General features: G+C 41.0%; 1 protein-coding gene across 4 annotated transcripts in view; it reads left to right on the forward strand.

Moving 5' to 3' along the window:
* Positions 1-419: 419 nt before the first annotated feature.
* The window catches only part of tbc1d8b (TBC1 domain family member 8B), a 30,648-nt gene continuing 5,413 nt past the window's right edge, over positions 420-25,654 (forward strand). For 2 of the 4 annotated variants that reach the window (XM_054755212.1, XM_054755216.1), the window contains exons 1-17: positions 420-666; positions 5,549-5,659; positions 5,768-5,886; positions 7,005-7,230; positions 7,367-7,607; positions 9,319-9,526; positions 9,637-9,804; positions 9,864-10,025; positions 12,028-12,178; positions 12,773-12,987; positions 14,395-14,512; positions 16,476-16,761; positions 16,831-16,957; positions 17,031-17,129; positions 17,199-17,267; positions 21,928-22,168; positions 22,244-22,309. In XM_054755212.1, coding sequence (XP_054611187.1) covers positions 540-666; positions 5,549-5,659; positions 5,768-5,886; positions 7,005-7,230; positions 7,367-7,607; positions 9,319-9,526; positions 9,637-9,804; positions 9,864-10,025; positions 12,028-12,178; positions 12,773-12,987; positions 14,395-14,512; positions 16,476-16,761; positions 16,831-16,957; positions 17,031-17,129; positions 17,199-17,267; positions 21,928-22,168; positions 22,244-22,309 — 2,734 coding nt within the window. In that variant the 5' untranslated portion in view covers positions 420-539. Of the gene's footprint in view, positions 680-3,458; positions 3,478-5,548; positions 5,660-5,767; positions 5,887-7,004; positions 7,231-7,366; positions 7,608-9,318; positions 9,527-9,636; positions 9,805-9,863; positions 10,026-12,027; positions 12,179-12,772; positions 12,988-14,394; positions 14,513-16,475; positions 16,762-16,830; positions 16,958-17,030; positions 17,130-17,198; positions 17,268-21,927; positions 22,169-22,243; positions 22,310-25,654 lie in introns of those variants that run through there. The other 2 variants (XM_054755213.1, XM_054755215.1) reach the window with 2 other exon arrangements.

The following is a 25,654-nucleotide window of genomic DNA, read 5'->3' on the forward strand; positions in this document are numbered from 1 at the left end:
GTATGTAAAAAAAAATTGAGTAAGGGAATCATCTTCTAATTTTTGTTGATATTGTTACATTGTTTTATATTGTTATATTTAGAAATTATTAAATTGTTCACAAATACGTTTGTTGATCAAAAAATTGTGTTTTTGTTTGTTTGCCCTTATTGTGTTATTATAATGATCATAATCAACAAATAAAGACAATCATAAAAGTCATTCAATTTTTAAGTAAAAAAGTGTCGGTATCCGTATCTGTCTCAATACTAGTTCTCTACTGTACTTGGTATCGGATGGATACCAAAATGTACAGTATCGCCCATCTCTACTGTACTGTATTAATTTGTCACGTCTGTTACGTTGGCTGTCATGGCGGCGTCCGACTATAAAAACTACAATCCCACAATGCTTTGCTCCAGGCGATGTTTTTTGTCGACGTGTGAAGCGAAGCACCCGGACGCAAACAAATTATTCACGGGTTTGGTGTGTGCTGCGCTGGGGGTAACCGTGGCATGACAGGAGGATTTGGTAGAGAAGCCGTGGACAGCATTTAAAACATGTGGCTCAAACCCGAAGAGATACTGCTGAAAAACGCCTTTAAACTGTGGGTGACCGAGAAGGATCATGAGTATTTTGTGCTTCAGAGGAGGCGAGGGTACGGTGAGGGTGGAGGCGGCTTGACAGGTAACGTTAGCGGGTATGTTTACACCCCTTTCCATGCTTAGGTGTTATGTTTTGAAGCTAGTAAGTTGTTTTCAGGATAATAAATGGACAGTCATCGGCTTGTCTTGCGCATTTACCTGACACGAAACGACCGTGTGCTGCTGTATAGCATGCTACACATATACTGCAACAGGTTTTAAACAAATAGTGAACAGCTGGATTCTGTTGTTGACAAGTATTTTGTAAAATACCCATTTGATCTTTAATGTTTGCCATAGCATACATAGCATAGACATGAGGGTCACATAGAACAAAGTACAGCATATGTTTGCATTGTTTGTGTGTCTGCAGCTACTATATGCTCCAGGTTAGCCTGCATATTAGCTTCCCATTATTACAGTAGCTGTATAGCTGCATGTACCAGAGACGAAATATATAATTTACAACAAAACTAATATCTGAATGTATGTAAAGCACTAGGGCTGCACAATAAACAAATGTAGCTCTCTCAAGTATGGTGACTGAGATGGGACAGAAATGATAAAAAACCAAAAATTCACCATAAAATCACCATAAAACCAATGCAATGGGGAAAATGCTGCAAATTAAAAATGTCACAATCACATAAACGATGTAAGATTAAAAACAAATGCAAAAGAAAAATGCTGCAAATGCTAAAGACATACAGAAACTCCAAAACAACTCCATGAGAGACATGCTGCAAGTTCACGGACTAAAACAGAAGTTAGCCAGGCTATCAGGGGAGCCAGACCTGAGGGATGTCTGTCTGTTGAGACATAAACTGGATGCCCAGAAGGAACTTGGCTGCCTTTTGAAGAAACCGAATGAAAAGGTTCATTTTTGTTTGTCTTTGTTAAACACTTGTGAAAAATGGTCACAATATTATAGAGCAACCAATTTACACAGCTAATCTAAGTGTAGCGTAAGACTGGCTCCCCTGCTAACTTCTGTTTTCTTCCATGAACTTGCAGCATTTCTTTTATGCACTTGTTTTGGGGTTTGCAGCATTTTTTTTTTTTTTGCATCTGTTTTTCATATTGCAGCGTTTATTGTGTGATTGCAGCATTTTCCTGGTGTGTTTTATGGCATTTGTGTGTTTTGGTTTTAGACCATCTCTGTTTTTAGAGCATTATCGTACTCGAAAGGGTGAGCTTATGTTCGGTTTTGTGGTTGTTTTGTCTGTTCGGTCCTGTTGAGGAAGTCCCCCATCAACTTTCCATCTGGGACCTCCTATGAAAAATATAATCCCTTTCAAGTACTAAATCTTTTTCACAGTCAAGTGCAACTAATGGTTGTGGTTGAATTAACCGCTTATACAAAATTATTGATAGTTTTTGACATTTTTCAGATGAGATAAGACTTTATCGATCCTCCACTAGATATAAATGTACTTAGTTACAGTAGTGTTATCTATAAGGTAAAAGCAGACATTGCTATTATTATATAGTATATTATTATGATTATGTGAATAGCACATCGGCCTCTCAGACAGGTGGTTCTGTGGGTTTGAATCTCAGCGCAGATATCTCTGTGTGGAGTTTGCACGTCTAGTTTGACCAGTCCAGCGTCTGCCACGCCTCTTGCCCAAAGTCAGCTGGGAAAGGCTCCAGCTCACATGTGACCCTGACCCTGACCAGGTTAACCATAAAAAATGCATAAATGACTACTCTTTCAAGAAGAAATCCCCCAAAACTAGTGATAATGCATGTTTTCTAATAGTGGAAACATTGAAAAGTATGTCCAGTAAATTCTCAGACCACCAACATTGCTGCAAAAATGTGAATCTGCTCAGACATCTTCACTTTCACTTTCTTTGTTGAGCAAACACTTTCTGTAAAGTATGCAAAATATCACCCAAGGGACATAACAAGTGTAGATAATATTCTACGTACCGGTAGGTGTGGAAACACAAGGGAGATGGGAGGTAAATTTTCCATGCTGCCATATAGGCATTCAACATTGTCGAGTAGATTGATGTACACGAATAAAGCAGGAATGCTCCGATCTGGGTTTTATGCTGCCGAATCCAATACCGATCTTCCATGAGTGAGATCAGCCGATACCGATACGGGTGACATGGATTAACTGTACATTTTTCAATGCATTTATGATGAGTGCTATTGGCCAGAGGATTGCCTGTTTTTTTGCCTTTATTTGTGTGAAACTATTTTTGTACTAGCTCAAGATAACGAAATTAACAGAATCAATTACATATCTTTTATAAAATATAAATCTGTCCTGCTCAACTTAAAGAATAAATTGAGTGTCCAGGTTGCAGGGGGCTCCAACCTTCATCACTATTACAGCTGTCAACTATTTGTGTTTTATTTATGACTGGCATCATTTAAATTGTACACTTCTTTATTTTCCAAGCAGATCTCCACTCAAACAATGTGGTCTCTATGCTATTTGTGCTTTGTCATTTGCTTTGTGCTATTTGCTCTGTAGCTAGATAGCTAGCTAGCTAAGCTGCCGCCAAAGTAAAGTACAGCCAGTGACAGCTAGGCAAAGCATGTAAAGAAAGATGCAAGATTAGTTGAACGGATATAAGTTTGGTAAGGAAGTGTTCAAACGCGCTGCCATCGATTGGCGTAGCCTGTGTCAAGCTCAATACGAGACGCGTCATTTTGTTGGCAACCCTACGTGACACAGCAGAAATGTAGGATTTGCCTCCGCCCGCCGATCGTTTTTTTGTGATCGGCTTTGAAAGGCGTTTATCGACATTCGCTGATCACGCTTTTTTTTACAGAAATCGGCCAATGTTGATCGGTGGCCGATTGATCGGAGCGTCCCAAGAATAAAGACAGCATGGTACTTTGAAATCACCACACACAAATTGACAATATTAATCAGTCATCATTTGAATTAAATGTACATATTCCTTAGTTGAGACTCAGGACAATGAGATGCCAATGCTGTGTCTGCGAATTTATAACATCTGGGGCTCTTTGAGTGTCAAATAAAGAACAGATAATGAATGGTAATGGAAAGTGTTCTCCACGAGGACAAGTGAATCCTGTGTGCCTGCCTTAATGATGGTGGAGGTTAACCACTACTTCATCTAACAGTGACGGTTGCGTGACGTGATGCAGCTGAAGCCCTCTCCAGCAAGAGAGCCTTTTGATGTCTGAAGCGTCTTTCAGGTGTTGAAGTCTCCGTGAAGTCTCAGTGAAATGGCTATTGTTGCCTCTAGAGGAGATCATGATGCTATATTATGTCGTGTGATACGTTAATCACTCAATTGTTAAGAGAACATACGGAGAAGCCAACTATAGCAGCAAGTCCAGCGCATTTACATGCTAGTGTGGCGTGCATGTGAGAAAGAAGCCTGAGCCCCAAATGTGGTTCGTTTTAGTTGCGTAGCGTTGACATAGAGCTCAGAATCACATTCCGCTCTGTCAGCACGTGTTTAGAGACACAATCTGGCACCCATATTAAAGATTTATTTGAAGGTCATATGCAGGCCATCTCTGGTCAGCATCACCTTTTGTCCTCATGTAGGAAGGTTAAAACCTGTGCATCCAAGGAGAATACAGCTGCAATTTTAAGTACAGTTTATACGGTCCCGCAATTTAGTGGAAGCTTTTTTTCTTTTTTAATTTGACTTTTTTTTTTTTTTAACAGAAAACACGTCTCATTCACCCTAAGTCAGTAATAAGTATGTGATAATACAGGTAAAATATACAGCATACATGTGCTACTGTTAAAAAAGCACAAAATTTGTACTTGTTTATGTGTTCATGCTTTACTGTTAAACAAGCATTGAGATTTTGCACTTTGTTCGGCGGTCCTTGAACGTCCTAGTTGGTGTGAGACGCAAAAGTGAAACTTATACAGTTGCACTTGCCACATTGAGTTTCGAATTTTGCAGCTTCACTCTATCACTGTTTCTCAAACATATAATAATTAATAAATCATGCGTTTTGTGTTGGATTATGGCCTATTAGTCGAAAAACACGCATATTTAACCAAATGCCTAAGAGTTTTCAACCATAAAAATTGACAATGAACTAATATACAAATATAAGGCATTAAGAAGATGCATTGAAATTGTGAATGTAATATTCAACATTGATCACTAGGCGTCATTTGTGCTAGCCTAGCGACCAGGTTGAAGGCTACACCATGACTCCGATTCCGTCTTTTCATCGATCATCTTCCATTAGCACTCATTAGTGGTGAGTGTGTATACATTTTATACTTTAAATACATTTAGTAAGTGTGTGAAGCATAGTGAGGGCTTGGTTTGTGCTGCGACTCCTGCTTCAATGGCAATTGAAGCAAGAAGAGGGGAGGTCTGGAAATGAATCTCATATAATAATTGCAACAATCACTTGCAAATTTGATCCAAAATCGGAGGAGAACGTCAACATCAAGCTAGCGGGGTTTGGAGGGGTTGGAGTGAGCCCATCCATGTATTTTCTGTACCGCTTAATGCTGTCTCCGGGTGAGAGTCGAGGTCGCCAGCCAATCGCAGGGCACGTGTAGACAAACAACCATTCACACTCACATTCACACTGATGAACAATTTGGAGTCTCCAATTAACTTAGGCTGGACTACCTGGTGGGACCCCACACACACTTGGAGAACATGCAAACTCTGCACAGAGATGTTCCAACAGAGATGCGAACACACAATCTCCTGCCTGTGAGGACAACTTGCTAACCACTAGGCCCCTTTGGAGTGGGTCGTGACATTTTTATGGGCCTATCAACTACTCATGTATTTTCGCCATTCGCTGGTAGGCGTGGAACGCAACACCTGCGAAAAGCGGGGATCTACTGTAGCCATTATCTTTGCCTGAACATTCCATGTAATGCTGACGCAGGCATGAAGGTCACACAGTGTTGGTTAAAAATATCACTGCACTCTATGTTGCAGGTCTCCTTGTGGGAACTCTGGACACGGTGCTGGACTCCACATCCAAAGTGGCTCCTTTCCGCATACTGCACCACACACCCGACTCACAAGTGTATTGGTCCATAGCATGTGGTACGCACATATAATATCATTCCATTCTTGCTACTATGTAACAATAGCAAAAATCTGTGTAAAATAATGTTTTGTGATTGTCATTTCCCTTCCTCGATGTTGTATCAGGTGTCACCAAGGAGGAGATTGTTCAGCACTGGGATTGGCTGCAGCAGAACATCATGCGGACGCTCTCTGTCTTTGACTCAAGCGAGGACATCACCAGCTTCGTACAGGGGAAGATCAGAGTACGAAAACGTCAAGACAAAATGCCCATTGTGAACAATCGTGTTCAATTAAACATTCTATTCCACACACACACACACACACACACATAAGGATATCATTTTTTGTTGCATTTTTTTTATTAAACTGATATTGAAACTGACCCTAATGCAGTGGAACATTGGTTAACGTCCGCCCCGGTGAGTGTGTTTTTTGGTTAACTTTTTTTTTTTAAATTTACCTCAAAATTTTGCCTCGCTTTGCCTACATTTATTTGGTTAGCGTACAATATGGCGTGCGTCTTGTTGTGTTATTTATACACTGCGTGAGTCTAAATGTGTTCATGTATTTTTATCACAAACGTTTTTGTTACCATAGCTTACTAACAAAATAGCAACCAGAACCAGAATTCAGCAACGTCGCCCATGTTGTCAACGGTTGACTCCCAAAATTTTAAGAAAAACAAGTTTTTATGGTTTTATAGTTATAGTTTTACATGCATAAAACAATTCCAAATGCATATAAATGACGACTGAAAGGGATAAACAAACATTTAAGGTTGCTTTTACCTTCGTTGAAGACGCGATTGTTCCCAAAGACATGATGTGGCAGCAAGATCATCACCTTCCATCTTCCTGTTTTGTCATGAGTTATTTATTGAATTCAGTATTATTTCTTACCTTCATGAAAATACCTGCACTTGCAACTTTGTTTGCTTACATTTTGGGTTACTGAGATGAGAAACACTATTTAATTAAATAAATAACTCATGGCCAAACAGGAAGGTGGTGTTGAAGATGTTGATCTCGCTACCACTTTGTGTGTTTGGGAACAATCACTTCAAGAATCACGTCTCCAATGAAGGTAAAAGTAACCCTAAATGTTCATTTATCCCTTTCATTCATCATTTACATGTTTTTATATGCATTTGTGATTGTTTTCTGCATGTAAACCTATAATTGTAAAATTATAAAAATGTGTTTTGTGTTAACAGTTTTGGCTTCCTGGAACGGATCAATTGGATTTACATGATTTCTTATGGAAAAAATGTATTCGGTTAACATCTGTTTTGGTTTAAGTCAGCCCTTTTGGAACTGATTAATGACGCTTACCAAGGTTCAATTGTATGTTGTATTTTCAGGGTCTGATTGCTGAAGAAGGGAAGACTTCCCACGTGCTGGAGGATGATCCCGAGAAGTTCAGAGAAGCGTACTTGAGGTTTGAGAATTGGTTTGCGCTGCCAGCGGAGGAAAAGCTGGTTACATATTACTCGTGCAGCTACTGGAAAGGCAAAGTGCCCTGCCAGGGTTGGTTGTACCTCAGCACCAACTTCCTCTGCTTCTATTCCTATCTGCTGGGAGCTGAGGGTGAGCACAGGCTCTGATTTTTATTTCCATACTCACTGTTACCCTTCATTTAGAACAGAGCAGTAGATGCTGATGTTACTGTTGATGTAATAATGGCATTTGAAGCAGACATTTATGGCTTACACTTTATCTTTAGTGAAACTGGTCATCTCCTGGGACGAAATCTGGAGGTTGGAGAAAACATCCAATGTCATCCTGACGGAGAGCATCCATGTGGTGGCTCATGGGGAGGATCATTACTTCTCCATGCTGCTGCACCTTAATGAAACATTTGTCATCATGGAGCAGCTAGCTGACTATTCCATCAAGCGCCTGTTTGACAAAGAGGCCTTTGAGAAAGAGATAGCACTCTCTGACCCCCTGCAAATTACCAAGAGGTACCGTTTTATTGAATTATTGTGAGATTTTGTTTGGCAGCCATTATTGTTAGTAGTATAGCTAGTCTAAATGTAGAGGGCTGTTGTTTTATGATAACTTTTGCACCATACAAGACGTAGCTCCAGCAACATGCTCGTCTTTAAAAGCATTCATCCACGAGAGCGGTTGAGTCATATCACAACTAACTTCCATCATAATACCAGAAACACTGCCCACATGTCCAGTAGGAACACCTACACTTTACGCCGACCCACTTATTCCCAGTATGCAAGGATTAAGGAAGGATTTCTATTGCAAAAACACATCATCAGCAGGGTAAAACTAACCTGGACATCGAAGGAACAAAAAGCAACGTCGCTGTGAACATGTGTTCAAAGTAGTGTTCAAACAATAGCCCGCATTAAAAAAAAAAAGACAATTCCAATCCCACTATCAGAGCATCACTCTGATAGTGGGGACTTGCAGCTGCAGAAATGTCTGTGTCTGAACTGACTTTGTAAATAGTCTAATTGTACACAAGCTATGATTTATGGTAGTTGTGTTAAGGTTGTTGTGGTAGCAGCCGCATACTGCTGACGCTGATTAAACAGAGTTCAGCTCACTCAACCACAATGTGGCCGCCTATAAGTTTTTAAGTAGGTCAATCACACCCAGCTGACAAGCCTTCTGTTAGTCTTGCACAAAATACATTAATTCAATGTTTAAAGAAGCATATTTTCAAAAGGCGTGTGGGTGGCATATGTACTGTAAATGTACAGCCAGAGACGGCCTTACCCTGTGTTGCGCCCTAGGCAAGAATTTATGTGGCATCCCCCGATTAACATGCGCTTACTGTTTAGTAAGGGCATCTAGATCAACAATACTATTTTCCCCATTGGCTGGACAGGTTTAAAAAACCAAAAAAAACAACCTATGCATACAAAAAACTTGAATGGCATTGTTTTTACCATTGTCTTTCATTTGTATATTGTGTCATTCAGTTTACATGGTTCAATTACAAACAAATAACGATATAAATATCCTTGCCACAAAATAAAAATCCTGTAAATAAGTGAATAAATAATTTTAATAACAAATTATAAATACAACAATCAACATCAAACAGTTAAAATAACAACACAGTTGCGCATAATAACTCTATATACAAGCTACATTTACACTATGCAATAAGCTATATAAAATACATAATATACAATTTGTTGCCGCTTTGCGTTTGAATTTCGCGGCTTCACTCTATCATGGTTTTTCAAAAATAAATAAATAAATGATACCGCCTAAGGGGCCAGCTGGCTCTATGTACAGTGGATCTCAATAAATTACAATATTGTTCAAAATGTATTTGGTTTCAGGAGGTAAATTAAGACAAAGAGACCAATTAAAGGCTTTGTACGATTTATTTTTTGATTAGCATGTGAACCATTAGGTTACAATAATCAACTTTTTGACCATTTTTCATATTTGAGCAGATACTGAATTAGGGTTTTTTTATTAGCTGTAAACTATAATCATCAAAATTATGAAGAATTACATTCTTTGAATATTTCACTTTTGTGTGTAGTATATCAATAGAATATTAGAGTTTCACTTTTTGAATTGATCTACTGGAATAAATTAGCTGTCAAAAATATGGTGCTTCATTGAGATGTGCCTGCAGATTTGCTTACTGATGCGTTCATGATGATGCTCATGACAATTTTTGCTCTCCTGCAGAGGCCTAGAGGCTCACGCAAAGAGTGAGCAGTTCCGGATATTTTTCAGGCTTCCCAAAGAGGAAAATCTGTTAGAAGTACACGAGAGTTTCCTGTGGGTGCCTTTCAGCCATTTTAATACACTTGGCAAGATCTGTCTCTCTGAGAACTACTTGTGTTTTGCCAGCCAGGATGGTAGCCAATGTCACATCATCATTCCAATGCGGGAGGTAAAACATAAAACTACATCAATTGATTTATTCCACACTGACATTTTCTTCTTCCATACTGAATTTGATGAAATGACTCCCTGTCTGACCCACGCCGTGACATCTTCCAGGTCGTAAATGTGGAGAAGCCTGATTCTAGCAGCCGCGCTTTAACGGTGTGTGTGCGCGGGAAAAGAGCTCTGCGTTTTACTGAGGTGCGGGACTACCAGCGTCTGGCGACCACGCTCCGCAGCAGGTGTGGGATTATTGCCAGCCCTCAGCACTCCGCTTCAGCTGAGGTAAGACGTCTTGACTCGTAGTCATGGGGTTCTTTCTAACATCCTTCCTCTTCACCAAGGTCATACGGGGCGAGTGTCAGTCGCTCATCAACCATTTTGAGGACAACCCAGAGGATGTGACGCTCATGGTGGGCCAGAAAGACAGCAGCAAAGCAGTGAGCACTGAGGCTCTCATGACTGTTTTCCACCCTCAAGATGTTGAAAACCTGGACCCCAAAATGGTAAATGATACACACCAGCATTTAGGACATACCCAGGAATGTGACTAATGACTGGAAGCCATGGGTGAAACTGAGAACATGTAGAAATATTAGGGCTGTAAAAAATAATGTGTTAACAGCGGTAACTAATTTATTTAAGTAATCGTGACTAAATGATAACGAATAAGTCTCCCTGCACCCATCATTTTTGTTTTGCATATACAGTAATTATAATAAAAGTAATTAATAATATATTATTGTGGTTAATTGATTCCAGGCCAGACCATGATGAATTTTTGTGAAGTAGCATTCATTATTTATAAATAGAATATTTTTATAGAGTATAGAAAAACAGTTTATGATCTTCAAAATAAGGTTTTTAACATGAATACAGCCGTCTAGACAGGAAATAACACCCCTATAGTCACCTTTTCACTCCTATTACCCAATTAGAGAAATTAAGCCATTTAAGACATAAGACTCATGCTCTTGCTATAAATGTGTGCCCAAGGGGGGCTGCGTGGCAGGCGGACGAGAATTAACGTCGGGTGTTCAGATTTGAGCTTTAGGTTGGCATGGGATATGGCCGTAACAGACGCCTGTGTTTTTATTAGGGATTATTGTGCCTGTTGTGAGATACAGTAATTCAAACCTTCAATAAAAGCCTGTTGTTTCGGCAATCAAGTCTGCCGTGTGTGTGTTTATCGAACATTACTGTAACATTACTGACACCTAGTGACCATTGTAAAATACTATATATACTTCACACCGTCTTTGACTGCGTCTTCTGAATGCCGTATATTTGTATTTTAGTTCATTTGGCCATTTTCATGTTTGAAAATGCTTAATTTAAGCAAAAACAACATAAAATTTGCTTCGATATGCATATTTTTGACTACTAATAGGCCGTATTCAACCACGAAACAGCATGATTTATTAATTAATATATATTTTAAAAACCCTGATAGAGTGAAACCACAAAATTCAAACTGTGAAGTGTCAAGGGATGACTATAATTCCCTTGTGAACTGTTATTATGCTGATTGAAAATTGTAATCATCTGACAGCCCAATAAATATATGAACAAGTTTTGAGACATACCTATTAATCAGTCAGGGGGTGGGCCTAGATTCCTGAAGTGGGGTAAACTGTCATAGGGAGTACCGGTATTTGAATAAAAATTAAAAACGGCATGTCCACAATGGCCTCTGAAAGCCCAACAGTGTGCGTGAACATCTCATCGTGTGAACAGCGCCTGCACAGCGTGGGAAGTACACTGCAGAAGAAAGGAGACAGGAAATTGTTCAATGTTCTGTGTGAGTTATATGAACAATTCATGTTATTACAATTCATAAATTACATTGAATAAATGTAATACATTATTAAATAATGAAAATATAATAATGTATATAATAATTTATTTCATATATTAAACAGGTGAGGAATAATTCAGAGTAAGATATTTTAGAAATGAAGAAGTGTGCAGGAAAAAGGGGGTAGGTGGCTTCAGGTCAATTGTCTGAAGGGGTACAGGACTGTGAAAAGTTTGGGAACCGCAGCCTTTGATCACAAGTATTCATCTTACTTGATTCATGACCTCAACCCGTAGTATTTTCGGTTGCAGTTGTTATTGCTGCAAAAGGGAGGCTAGCTCATTTACCATATTGACCCGAATATACAGTGAGATGAATATCCTGTGGGTCTAAAGATTTATACATGCAAACCAACAGTTTGTGCGAAATGATTGTATTCCAAGTGAGTCAGAGCTTTTCTTCCTGTCACTCACATCCTAGCCTGTCTCGAAATTTGGTCAATTTAGACGCAGTCATAAAACAGCTGTCCTTTTTTGATGTAATCTGCAAGTTGTTATTTCACTGATATTGGCAGCATGATTTTGAAAAATTATTCTGATTTCCTGTAGGTTTGATAGTCAAGTCACAGTCGTATTTGTCCATCGTATATTTCTAAAAGCGAGTATTCTTCAGATGCCTCCTTTTGATATGCTTATTCTTGTGTTGAACAGCTTAAAGAAAAGATGAAGGAGCAGTCTTGGAACATCCATTTTTCGGAATACGGACGCGGTACAAGTATGTTTTTCACCAGGAAGACGCGTGACTTGATCGTCCGTGGTGTCCCAGAGGCCCTGAGAGGAGAGCTGTGGATGCTTTTTTCAGGTATTTCGACATCAAACATGCCTCTCAAGTAGAGCTGCAGAAAAAATCTAAACAACATTGCAATGTTGAGTGACACTAACGTGATCAAATTTCTACACACTGACTCACACTGCAGTTTAGTTAGCATGACGGCCGACACTACCCACCAGCGAGCCTCGAGTTGGCTCTGATGTTGAAGCGTACTGGCTAGCATTCATCAGCTTGCGGGAGACGTGATCTCATTAATGAAATGACTGGCCGTTATTATGTGCATGACTGTATTGTGGAGTGATTGAGCATGCCATGTTTTTAACTTACTGGATTATTTGTCTTTGTATTAATTTCTGTTAAAAAAAAAAAAAGAGCTGTCCTTACGGGACCCCCCATGAAGAATGAAAGCAGAACAAAACAATGCTGAGTCTAATAATAATGATAATAATAACTTAAAGTGTGATTTAAATTTTTTTTTTTATGAAACCACATGGCACTGAACGTGGTTTGTGTGTGTGAAAAATGGTGCAGCCCTACTCTCAAGCACATTTCAGTGACAAGCATAAGGCAAATACCCAACATTATTAATCTTTTTTTTTTTTTTTTTTAACCTCTGGGGATAAGGAGCTGTAAACGACATGGCCACTCACCCCGGCTATTACACAGAGCTGGTGGAACAGTCTCTGGGCACAAGCACGCTGGCGACAGATGAGATCGAAAGAGACCTGCATCGCTCTCTGCCTGAGCATCCTGCCTTTCAGAGTGATACTGGAATATCCGCTCTCCGCAGAGTCCTCACCGCATATGCCTACAGAAACCCTAAAATTGGTTACTGCCAGGTAATGGGGGTATTCTGCGAAGCGAATTTAGTGGGTTAGCGAGGTGTGTTGTGTAAAGCCGGGCTTGCCTGTTCAACGAAGGTAGCTCTCTTTAACTCATAACCAAGACCTGACCAAGTTATGTCCAGACTTTCAGCTTAAAACCAGCTATAAAAGTGCCACTGTTTCACTGTTTAATTCATTTGGAGATGGTGCCACCATTTATTGAGAAGCCGGTGGGCCTGTCAGCAACAATAATTTGAGCAGCACTATGACGGGAGTGGCTTTTTTAAGATCGCGCTGATCCGCAAGCAGTCCCTGATGAAATGAATCATAAATAAGTGACTTAGATTTTAGCCGAGGGAATACGCTAGGTATGCTCACTTTTTGAGCCGAGTGTCATGAATAAAGTGCAATATGGAATATTAATGTGGCCGATGTTAGCAGATGTACTGTATATGTCACATTAGCAGCCCTTGTATGAGTACTCAGCCTGTTGGTCTTTTTATATTAACATTATTTGCTGAAGGAATAAGCACTCTGAGGCATCAATCAACTGCAAAAACACGCTTCTTTATTTTAACAAAAAGGGAAAAATTGTCACAAAGGAAAAGTCATCACTAAACACGTCAACACTGCTTACTAGTGGTCGCCACGAGGTACAGCATGTCTCATGAGCACACTGATGCAACTCATCAGTCAACCTCGTACTTATTTGTCACAGATAATGAGTATAATTTATTAATTCACTTTGATATGGCCATGAATCAACAGATTAGTGTTTTACGTAAAGGGCAATATGAGTCACTAGCTGTCAAAAAAGCCTTGAATGTCATTGTATAGAGACAGTAGATTTGCATGTACACCCTGACACAGTAAAAAACAACATTTATAGCCTGCGCACTCTCAGCCTTGCTTTCAATAAAACACATACACACACATTCTATTATTGATATCAGTAAAATATGAAAACAATACAGACATCATTCAAAATTGAAAAGACTGTTGTTGTCCTCCCTCGCTCTATTGGCAGCGACAGTGTTGCTTTTTGGCAATGATAATTTTTTTGAACTCCTCATGATAGTCTATAATTACTTGCTCATCTTTTTGTGAAATACACTGGCTAGGATCGCTTCATTTTTGCATGGAAGTAGAATAATATGACGTCAAACGCCCCATTTTATGTGAACATGACAAAGTAAGTTGATAGCGACCGTCACAGTACCGTTTAATTCTGTTTGGTTTAGGTTTAGGTTTAGGTTTTGTTCAGCTGCATCATGAGCTCATAGCCTGCTTTTGTTGAGACGCTTTCGCAATATACCCCCAAATGTCTCTCCACGGCCTCCGCCACCTATTTGTAGAGGAAAAATGCATACTGATAAGATTTTGAAGTGAAGTGTGAAGAAGTGTGTCATATTTCCTGCTCAGGCCATGAACATTCTCACATCTGTGTTGCTGCTCTACGCCAAAGAGGAGGAGGCCTTCTGGCTTTTAGTGGCTGTCTGTGAAAGGATGTTGCCAGATTATTTCAACCGGCGAATTATAGGTAAGTTAAAGGGCTGCCGTGTAAATGTCTTTGATCATCTTCAAAATAGTAATAGGCTCATCTAGATGTGATTGACTGGCGCCCAAGTCAGCTGGGATAGGCTCCAGCTCACCAGTGACTAAGGATGAGTACCGAAATTCGGTTCCCTGCTGACATAAACGGTAGTGACCAGACCAAAAAACTAAGTAGCTTACAGGTGCCTCATTTCAGTGCTAAATTCATGCAGATTGTGTCACCTGCAAAGTGTGTGAAGTTGATATCGTGCAAGTAACGTCTTGTAAGTGGAGGCACAGAGTCTAAAGCTCTTTTTAAACTTTTTTTCCGACCTGCACACGTAAACAGTAGTGCTCAATTCCAATGCCGCACACACATTTCTCCATCACTGTCCACAAAAGCAACACAGCACTTCCTTATTGTCAACCTGTCACGGTCACAGCGACTGAGGCGCATTCACCAACAGCGGAATTTAGAACATCACAAGCGGGTAAATTTTTCGCACATCCCCTGTGTTCTGTATTGCTGCTGATTTTGCTTTGATAATTATGGTAATTTGTTGTAGACTTTATTTCATATTAGTGAATATACAGTGGAATGAAAAAGTGTTAGACCCCTTCCTGATTTCTTATTTTTTTGCATATTTGTCACACTTAAATGTTTCAGATCATCAAGCACATTTAAATATTAGTCAATGACACCACAACTGAACACAAAATGCAGTTTTTAAATTAAACGTTTTATTATTAAGGCAGAAAAAAAAATCCTAACCTACATGGCCTTGTGTGGAAAAGCGATTGCCCCCCTGTTAAAACATAACTGAGATTAATTGAGATCTATCAGTGTGGAAAAGGTTATAAAGCCATTTCTAAAGCTTTGGGACTCCAGCGAACCACAGTGAGAGCCACTATCCACAAATGGCGATAACATGGAACAGTGTTGAACCTTCCCAAGAGTGGCCTGCCAACCGAAATTACCTCAAGAGCACAGCGACGACTCATTCAAGAGGTCACAAATGACCACACAACAACATCCAAAGAATTGCAGGCCTCACTTCAGGTCAATGTTCATGACTTCATATGAAAGACACTGGGTTTGCCAGCAAGGCAGAGTTCCAAGATGAAAACTTCTGCTGAACAAAAAGAACTTTAAGGCTCAATATTGCCAGAAAACATCTTAATGATCCCCAAGACCTTTGGGAAAATACTCTGCGGTTTGACGAGATAAAAGTTTAGCTTTTTGGAAGGTGTGTGTTCCATTACATCTGGCATAAAAGTAACGCGGCATTTCAGAAAAAGAACATCATTCCAACAGTAAAATATGGTGGTGGTAGTGTGATGGTCTGGGGCTGTTTTGCTGCTTCAGGAACTGGAAGACTTGCTGTGATAAATGGAACTATGAATTCTGCTGTCTACCAAAAAAATCCAGAAGGAGAATGTCCAGCCATCTGTTTGTGACCTCAGGCTGAAATGAACTTGAGTTCTCCAGCAGGACAATGATCCAAAACACACCAGCAAGTCCACCACTGAATGGCTGAAGAAAAAAAAAAGCCTAGTCAAAGTCCTGACCTGAATCCTATTGAGATGCTGTGGCATGATCTTAAAAAGGCGGTTCATGCTGGAAAACCCTCCAATGTGGCTGAATTACAACAATTCTGCAAAGATGAGCGGGCCAAAATTCCTCCTCAGCACTTTAAGAGACTCATTGCAAGTTATCACAAACGCTTGATTGCAGTTGTTCCTGCTCAGGGTGGACCGACCAATTATTAGGTTTAGGGGGCAATCACTTTTTCACACAGGGCCATGTAGGTTTGGATTTTTTTTTTTGTGTCAATACAGTAACGATTAAAACAAAAAACACACGCACACACATGAAGATTGCATGTCCATCCTTTAGTTGCATCATCAGCTCAATATTAACTAAACAATCATTCAGGCTTGATGCGCCGATGGTGTCGTCGTTTCTTCAGGTGCTTTGGTCGACCAGGCTGTTTTTGAGGATCTGATTCGAGAGAACCTTCCCCAGCTGGTGGAGAACATGACAGACCTGAGTTTCTTCTCGTCAGTGTCCTTGTCTTGGTTTCTCACGCTGTTCATCAGCGTACTGCCCATAGAAAGCGCCGTGAACGTGGTGGACTGCTTTTTCTACGACGGCATCAAAGCCATCCTGCAGCTCGGCCTGGCCGTGCTCAACTACAACATGGAGGCTCTGATCAGCTGCCACGATGATGCGGAAGCAGTCACCATCCTCAACAAGTATGTTGAGTTTTCTATGAAGCTCCTCTGAATTCACATTTGACTCATCCTCACTTTTTGCTTTTTCAGATTTTTTGATAGTGTCACAAACAAAGACAGCCCGCTGCCACCAACGGTGCAGCAAGCTCCCGTGGCCAACAACGATAAATCCCACTTCAAAGTAGACATCAGTGAACTGATCCGAGAAGCCTACGAGGTTCTGCAGTGTTTTATTCCATTTTGTTTACTCTGGTTAACATGTGATTGACTGATCACCTTTTGCTTGCTAGAAATATGGCAGCATTCGCTCTGAGGAAGTCGAAAGTTCACGGAGAAAAAACAAGCTGTTTGTGATCCAGACACTGGAGGACACGACTAAGCAAAATGTTGTAAGTGACCACTGCATTCTTATTATTACAGCATCTTTGGCACGTCAGTAAAGATGGACTTGTTTGCAGATTCGTGTCGTATCCCAAGAAGTCAAATTTACTGCAGCCCAGCTTGATCAACTGTACAATTTGTTCAAAGTGAGTACACACACACAAAAGCAAAAATAACTCTTAAATCTTCGCTATCGGGAACTTTAATATGGAGGCTGAAGTATGAGAAGGAGCACCATCCCGCTGAAGAATTTGCCATCTCTTGTGATTCGGAAGGTAATGAGCAACATGTATTTTTGATACTTAAGGCTGTTGATGTTGCCATCTACTCTGCAGACTGATGCTCCCCCCCCATACTGGATGTAACCCTAAGCCATGATACTCCTCCACCAAACTTGACGGTTTTATGGGTGAATCTTGGGTTCATACAGGTTCCAACAGGTCTTTTGCAGTATTTGTGGTGATTGGGATGCAGTTTAATGAATTATTCATCAGAAAAATCAACCCTCTGCCACTTTTCCACTGTCCATCCTTTCTCCGAGTTGTGGGCCTTGGCAAATGCAACACGGTTGTTTAGTTCGCTCTAAATTCTTGCTGCCCATTCCCTCCCAAATTACAAGAAAGGGCAAATTCTTCAGCAGGATGCCGCTCCTTCTCACACTTCAGCCTCCACATTAAACTTCCTGATGGTGAAGAAGGCCAAGATGCTCCAGGACTGGCCAGCCCAGTCACCAGACATGAACGTTAATGAGTATGTTTGGGGTTACAGTAGATGAAGGAGGAGGCTTGGAAGATTAAACTAAATCTTGATGAAGTCTGGGAGTCGTACAAGACTGCTTTCTTTGCCATTCCAGATGATTTTATCAATTAGTTATTTGGGTGATTGCTGAGACGTATGGATGGCGTCCTACAAGCTCATAGGAGTCGTACACAATATTAATTATTCTTACCAAGGCACCCTGACATTATGTTGGGATGTTTTTGTAGCATGTTTGTGTTTTCAAAGGAAAATATTATTTCTACCGTACATTATATTCGTATGCCACAAGACTTTGTCCAAGTACAATCTGATCTTTATGTCTTAAATAAATGATAACTTAAATGATAACTGTGTGTGTATGTATATGCATATGGATGGATATATACACACACACACACACACACACACACACACACACACACACACATATATATATATATATATATATATATATATATATATATATATATATATATATATATATATATATATATACATATATATATATATATATATACAGTATGTCACAAAAGTGAGTACACCCCTCACATTTCTGCAAATATTTTATTATATCTTTTCATGGGACACCACTGAAGAAATGAAACTTTGCTACAATGTAAAGTAGTCAGTGTACAGCTTGTGTAACAGTGTAAATTTACTGTCCCCTCAAAATAACTCAATACACAGACCTTAATGTCTAAACTGCAGGCAACAAAAGTGAATACACCCCTAAGTGAAAATGTCCAAATTGGGCCCAATTAGCCATTTTCTTTCCCCAGTGTCATGTGACCCATTAGTGTTACAAGGTCTCAGGTGTGAATGGGGAGCAGGTGTGTTAAATTTGGTTTTATCACTCTCACACTCTCTCATACTGGTCACTGGAAGTTTAACATGGCAAAGAACTCTCTGAGGATCTGAAAAAAAGAATTGTTGCGCTACACGAAGATGGCTTAGGCTATAAGAAGATTGCCAACACTCTGAAACTGAGCAGCAGCACGGTGGCCAAGACCATACAGCAGTTTAACATCACAGGTTCCACTCAGAACAGGCCTCGCCATGGTCGACCAAAGAAGTTGAGTGCACGTGCCCAGCGTCATATCCAGAGGTTGTCTTTGGAAAATAGACGCCTGAGTGCTGCCAGCATTGCTGCAGAGGTTGAAGGGATGGGTGGTCAACCTGTCAGTGCTCAGACCATACGTCGCACTCTGCATCAAATTGGTCTGCATGGCTGTCATCCCAGAAAGAAGCCTCTTCTAAAGATGATGCATAAGAAAGCCCGCAAACAGTTTGCTGAAGATAAGCAGACTAAAGACATGGATTACTGGAACCATGTCCTGTGGTCTGATGAGACCAAGATAAACTTATTTGGTTCAGATGGTGTCAAGCGTGTGTGGCGGAAACCAGGTGAGGAGTACAAAGACGAGTGTGTTTTACCTACAGTCAAACATGGTGGTGGGAGTGTCATGGTCTGGGGCTGCATGAGTGCTGCCGGCACTGGGGAGCTACAGTTCATTGAGGGAACCATGAATGCCAACATGTACTGTGACATCCTGAAGCAGAGCTTGATCCCCTCCCTTCGGAAACTGGGCCGCAGGGCAGTATTCCAACATGACAACGACCCCAAACACACCTCCAAGACAACCACTGCTTTGCTAAAGAAGTTAAGGGTGAATGTGATGGACTGGCCAAGCATGTCTCCGGACCTAAATCCTATTGAGCATCTGTGGGGCATCCTCAAACTGAAGGTGAAGGAGCACAAGGTCTCTAACATCCACCAGCTCCGTGATGTCGTCATGGAGGAGTGGAAGAGGATTCCAGTGGCAACCTGTGAAGCTCTGGTGAACTCCATGCCCAAGAGGGTTAAGGCAGTGCTGGAAAATAATGGTGGCCACACAAAATATTGACACTTTTGGCCCAATTTGGACATTTTCACTTGGGGTGTATTCACTTTTGTTGCCTGCAGTTTAGACATTAAGGTCTGTGTATTGTATGTACTTTATTGATCCCACAGCGGGGAAATTTACTATGTATTGAGTGTATTGAGTTATTTTGAAGGGAACAGTAAATTTACACTGTTATACAAGCTGTACACTGACTACTTTACATTGTAGCAAAGTTTCATTTCTTCAGTGTTGTCCCATGAAAAGATATAATAAAATATTTGCAGAAATGTCAAGGGTGTACTCACTTTTGTGACATACTATATATATATATATATATATATATATATATATATATATATAGTATGTCACAATATATATATATATATATATACAGACCCTTTCCAAAAAATTAGAATGTCATGGAAAAGTTGTTTAATTTCCATAATTCCATTCAAAAAGTTAAACTTTCATAGATTATAGATTCAGGGCCCACAATTTAAACGATTTCAAGTATTTATTTGTTTATTTTTACATAATTTGGGCTTCCAGCTCATTAAACCCACGAAAACAGGAATTCAAAAAATTAGAATACTGTGAAGAAATCAGCCCAAATTTTGCAGGGCATGAATGTTTTAAACTGAGTGTCACACACTAATCATCTACTAAAGTCAAATCACCTGCACAGGCTTCCCCAGGTGTCATTAAATTGCTTCAGTTTGGTTCAATTGTCTCCGTTGGGTTCAATATGGGGAAGACTGCAGACATGACAACTGGCCAGAAGACCATCATTGATACCCTCCATAGGATGGGTAAGCCACAAAAGTTCATAGCTAAGGAGGCTGGTTGTTCACAGATTGCTGTGTCCAAGCATATCAATGGAAAATCTAGAGGAAGGGCAAAATGTGGCAGGAGAAGATGCACCAGCAAAAGAGATGACCGTGGGCTTCAGCGGATTATCAAACAGGGAAGATTCAAGAATCTGGCAGAGATCCAGAAAGAGTGGAATGAGGCATTCAGACGCATCCGGGAGATGGGCTACAACTGTGGGGTTCCTCGGGTCAAGCCACTTGTGAACCTGAGCCAACATAGGAAGCGTCTCCACTGGGCCACGGAGAAGAAGGACTGGACTGTTGGCCAGTGGTCCAAGGTCCTCTTTTCCGATGAAAGTAAAGTGTGCCTTTCATTTGGGAATCAAGGTCCAAGGGTTTGGAGGAAGACGGGTGAGGAACAGAACCCAAGCTGCCTGAGGTCCAGTGTGAAATATCCACAGTCCGTCATGATTTGGGGTGCAATGTCCGGTGCAGGTGTTGGTAAACTCTGCTTTCTTAAATCCAAGGTCACCGCAACAGTCTACCAGAATGTTTTAGAGGACTTCATGATTCCTTCTGCTGAGGATCTGTATGGAGATGCAGATTTCATCTTCTAGCAGGACCTGGTCCCTGCCCATACCGCCAGAAGCACCAAAACCTGGTTTGATGCCCATGCCATCACAGAGCTTGACTGGCCAGCCAACTCACCGGACCCAAACCCCATTGAGAATCTATGGGGTATTCTCAAGAGGAAAATGAGGGGCACCAGACCCAACAACAAAGAAGAGCTGACAGCAAGCATCAAGGAAATCTGGGCTTCCATAACTCCCAGACAATGCCACAGGCTGATTGCTTCAATGCCACGTCGCATCGAGGCAGTGATTAAGGCAAAGGGATTCCCAACCAAGTATTGAAGATTGACATATCGTTTTAAAAGTACCATATTTTGATTGATTTGATGTGATCCTAATTTCTTTCTTTTTTTCCTGCAAAAACTGAAGTAAATGGTGATTTCTTCACAGTATTCTAATTTTTTGAATTCCTGTTTTCGTGGGTTTTATGAGCTGGAAACCCAAATTACGTAAAAATAAACAAACACTTGAAATCGTTTAAATTGTGGGCCCTGAATCTATAATCTATGAAAGTTTAACTTTTTGAATGGAATTATGGAAATTAAACAACTTCTCCATGACATTCTAATTTTTTGGAAAGGGTCTGTATGTGTGTGTGTGTGTGTGTGTGTGTGTGCGTGTGTGTGTGTGTGTGTGTGTGTGTGTGTATAAAGCTGTACCTGACTATAAGTTGCAGGACCAGCCAAACTCTGGAAAAAAAAATATATATCTATTTCATTTCAGAGGCAGCATTTTCTCAGCTGCTACTGGACCATGAAAAGCCCTGCACTGCTCCATCACGACCCGAGCCTGGCGTACTTGGAGCAGTACCAGCTGGCCTTTCAGCAGTTTACGGTGCTCTTCTCCCTGCTGGAGCCTTGGGCTTTTTGCACCAACAAAAGCACCCTTTCGCTTTGGGTTTTCCGCCTTATCGACGAGAACCAGGATGGTTTAGTCAACTTCAAGGAGTTCTGTTGTGCGCTTGGTGAGTGTTCACACTTCCTTTGTCTGTAGCTCTTATTCACATTTGTCTTCTAACACGATCTTGCTTCTCCTGTAGATACTTTGTACTGTGGGTCTTTCACAAATAAGCTTAAGTTCCTCTTCAAGCTGCATCTGCCACCAGGTAAGTGACAATGTCTCAGTAATGCAGGTCATGGCAAGCTACAGAAACTAAATAGAAGTGAGGATATCCAATTATATTGCCCAACCGATATAAAAATGAGATATCAGTTCATATCGGTACTGGTTTTTCTGCCGGCAATGATATCAGTGTGCGAGTGATGACGTGCTCCACACAGCATCCAGTAGCATCACAGGAAAAGAAGCATTACATGTTCATTTGTTACATTAGCTTCAGGGAAGATCTGCTGCTTGTATTGGTATTGGTTGATATCGGCATAAAGTGCAAGTGGTAGTGGCTCAGCAGGTAGAGCAGAAACCCGAAGGTTGGTGGTTCGTAGCCCGCCTCCTGCATCCCAGTCACTGTTGTCCTCGGGCAAAACACTTCGCTCCCACAATGTGAATGTGAATGAATTTGTGACTGAATTTCTGATTTGTCTGATTTGTGGGTTCCCTGCGAAGCGCTTTGTGTACCTTGTAAAAGCCGCTACAGTGTATAAATTTAATCCGTTATGACAGGGGTCTTTCAATTAAAATTGAGTAAGGTCCGTTTATGCAATTTTTTACATACGTCTGTGTAGGCTCTCAGTCGTACAGGAGTTGTCCATCGAGGGAAAGGCTTCTTGAGACATCATCTGTACTTCTGTGAGGAATGTGTCGGACGTTTCGCTCCTCATCCGAAGAGCTTCGTCAGCGAACTAACAAGTGCTGGTAGCTTAGGCCTTAAATACAGTAAGAGTGGGCGGAATTGGTGTGCCAACACCCTACTCCTATTGGTTCCTTACACTAAGCCTGGGCGGAGTAGTGGTATAATCTTCTCCTGCCATTAGCACCTCCGATCAAAGGGAAGTGTAGCTCCCTGTAGTAGGCTTTGATCGGAGGTGCTAATGGCAGGAGAGGATTATACCACTACTCCGCCCAGGCTTAGTGTAAGGAACCAATAGGAGTAGGGTGTTGGCACACCAATTCCGCCCACTCTTACTGTATTTAAGGCCTCGGCTACCAGCACTTGTTAGTTCGCTGACGAAGCTCTTCGGATGAGGAGCGAAACGTCCGACACCTTTTTCACAGAAGTACAGATAACATCTCAAGAAGCCTTTCCCTCAATTTTTTACATAGTATTAAATTGCGTCAAACAGACTAGCTTATATGAATATCACATCTAATGAAATAGGGATGTCCCGATCCGATCTTCAGGCTACCGATCCGCTGTGATGATCGAATAATATCGGCTTCCGCCACGAGATCAGGCCGATCTGGTTGCCGTATCACGTTCATAACTCTGAGCCACACTCCAACATGGTAGGTGCAGTAATGCGCCTCAAAGTTGGTTACCACTCGACCTGCAAGAACGAAACGTAACACCACGGTGTAGACATGTCCGTGGTGAAGTTAGCTTCACGTTGGACGTTGGATATTCGGCTCCGTAGCTAGAGCGGTAATTACCTCTCGCCCGAACTGTTGCATCACGGTGAAGGGAGCTCGCACAAGAAGTGCCGCTCTCACCGCTGGTTGATAACAGGGACATTACAAACACTAAACATGTTGAAACAGCGGCGAAAAACCTTGGAAACTCCAAGTTGTGTTTTACTGCTTTAATGTAAGGACCATTTTACATTTCCACTGACGACATGCAGGTTTAAGTGAAAAAAGACGAGAGGCACGTTTATCTTGCACCCGGCGCGTATCAACCGTCAATTGCCATTCTTAACACACACACACAACACATTCCGGCTTTCAAAATAAGAGCGCTGTTTGTCACATTTGTCATTGTTGTAATTGTGTAAAGAAAATAAGGGTGTCATTAAAACATCTTACATTAACGCGATTGGAATTACATCTGTGACTCCATCTTCCTTAATCACAAGCACGGGCATTACAGTTTGTTGAAGATTTTGTAGCAATGTGTGCTGAGGCTGACATCCCTTTAGAAAAGTTAGCTCTAAGCTACATCCATTTCTCAATTACTGGACAAAATGGGCCAATGATGTATTGCATCAATGAATGTAAGGATTTTTGCATTTTATTCACTAACCCAAATAGCACACACAAGTGGAAAAGTAAAAACTGAATTCAACAACAACTCTGCAACAGAGAAAGATCTCTAAAAGCACTCCTTCACAACTCTCAAGATGTTTTGTTTTGCTCCAATATCCACACAATCCTTAGTGAACACTCATTTGCGTGTTGCTGTGCTATAAATTAATGCGCTATGACTCTCGTAGATTTTACATTCTGTGCTCTAAGCGGGGTTACTTTCCGCGCTCTCACATCAGACATCCGTGGATATACTTCCCCTCGAATCACCTGTGTTTTTTCAGGTAATGTCGCCTCACATTTCCGCTTTTGACCAGCGCTGCAGTTTCAGGGCACATGAGAGACAGCGGTGTAGCACTGGGTTCTGGAAGAATTAACATATATTGGTCCATCCATTCACTTTTAAATGTTCGGTTTTCTCGATCAACTGAGTTTTGAGCGAGCCATGGTTCTCATTCGCTCAGCAAGTAAACAAACGATTTCGTTGGCTCATTTTGAGTGGCGTCACCGTTTTAACCGCAATAAGTGAAGTAACTGCACACGCAAACTGCCGCTGCGATCGGTCCGCGAGCATGATTATATGTTATTATAGCTCCCATTCACTTTAAATGGTCACGGGTTCGTCGAGGGCCATCACTGGGTACAGATCCGGACCGAAGTCCGCCATTTGGTGATGGCTTCCTTATTATATCGGCTATCGGTAAGAAAGTCAGTACCGACTGAACTTCTTGTTTTCAGCAACCATGAAGAAGTCAGATGCCTTCTAGTCTGTATTAACATGTTATGGACAAATGTCTTGGGACTCTTTAGTCCATTGATGAACCAATCAAGGGACTTAATTGTTCTCCTCACAAAGACAATTATTGTTATAGTGTAGCAAATAGTGCAGTCAACACAGAAGCAGCCTAAAGTGAAGTCACTGTTGTCATGCCAGTGAACAAGCCCATATCAGCGGAAGCAGTGTTTATTCAGTGAGCACATTGCCCAAGGGAGGGAGAGAGAGTGTCCTTGAATGTGTGTGACTCTCATCTGCATGATTGGCACTGTGTGCTTGAAGGCAGCATCAAGAATAGCCCATGTGGGGTAAAAGATCTTTGTCATGGTAACGATCGCTGTGAAGGCATTTTACGAGGACAAAGTGTTGAATTTACAGCTGACAGCTTGGCAGCAGTAGGTAGAATGTGGCTATGTGAGAGTCTCAATACTTCGTCACCAAGGACAGCTTCTCTCGTTTGAACACCATGCACACTAGATGGTCAGGGCCTGGCTGCCACAATGACAAAATATTGGACTTGACAAAGACTTTTTTCAT

The sequence above is a fragment of the Dunckerocampus dactyliophorus genome, chromosome 16 (assembly GCF_027744805.1).
Source record: "Dunckerocampus dactyliophorus isolate RoL2022-P2 chromosome 16, RoL_Ddac_1.1, whole genome shotgun sequence".
In the NCBI taxonomy this organism is placed as follows: Eukaryota; Metazoa; Chordata; class Actinopteri; order Syngnathiformes; family Syngnathidae; genus Dunckerocampus; species Dunckerocampus dactyliophorus.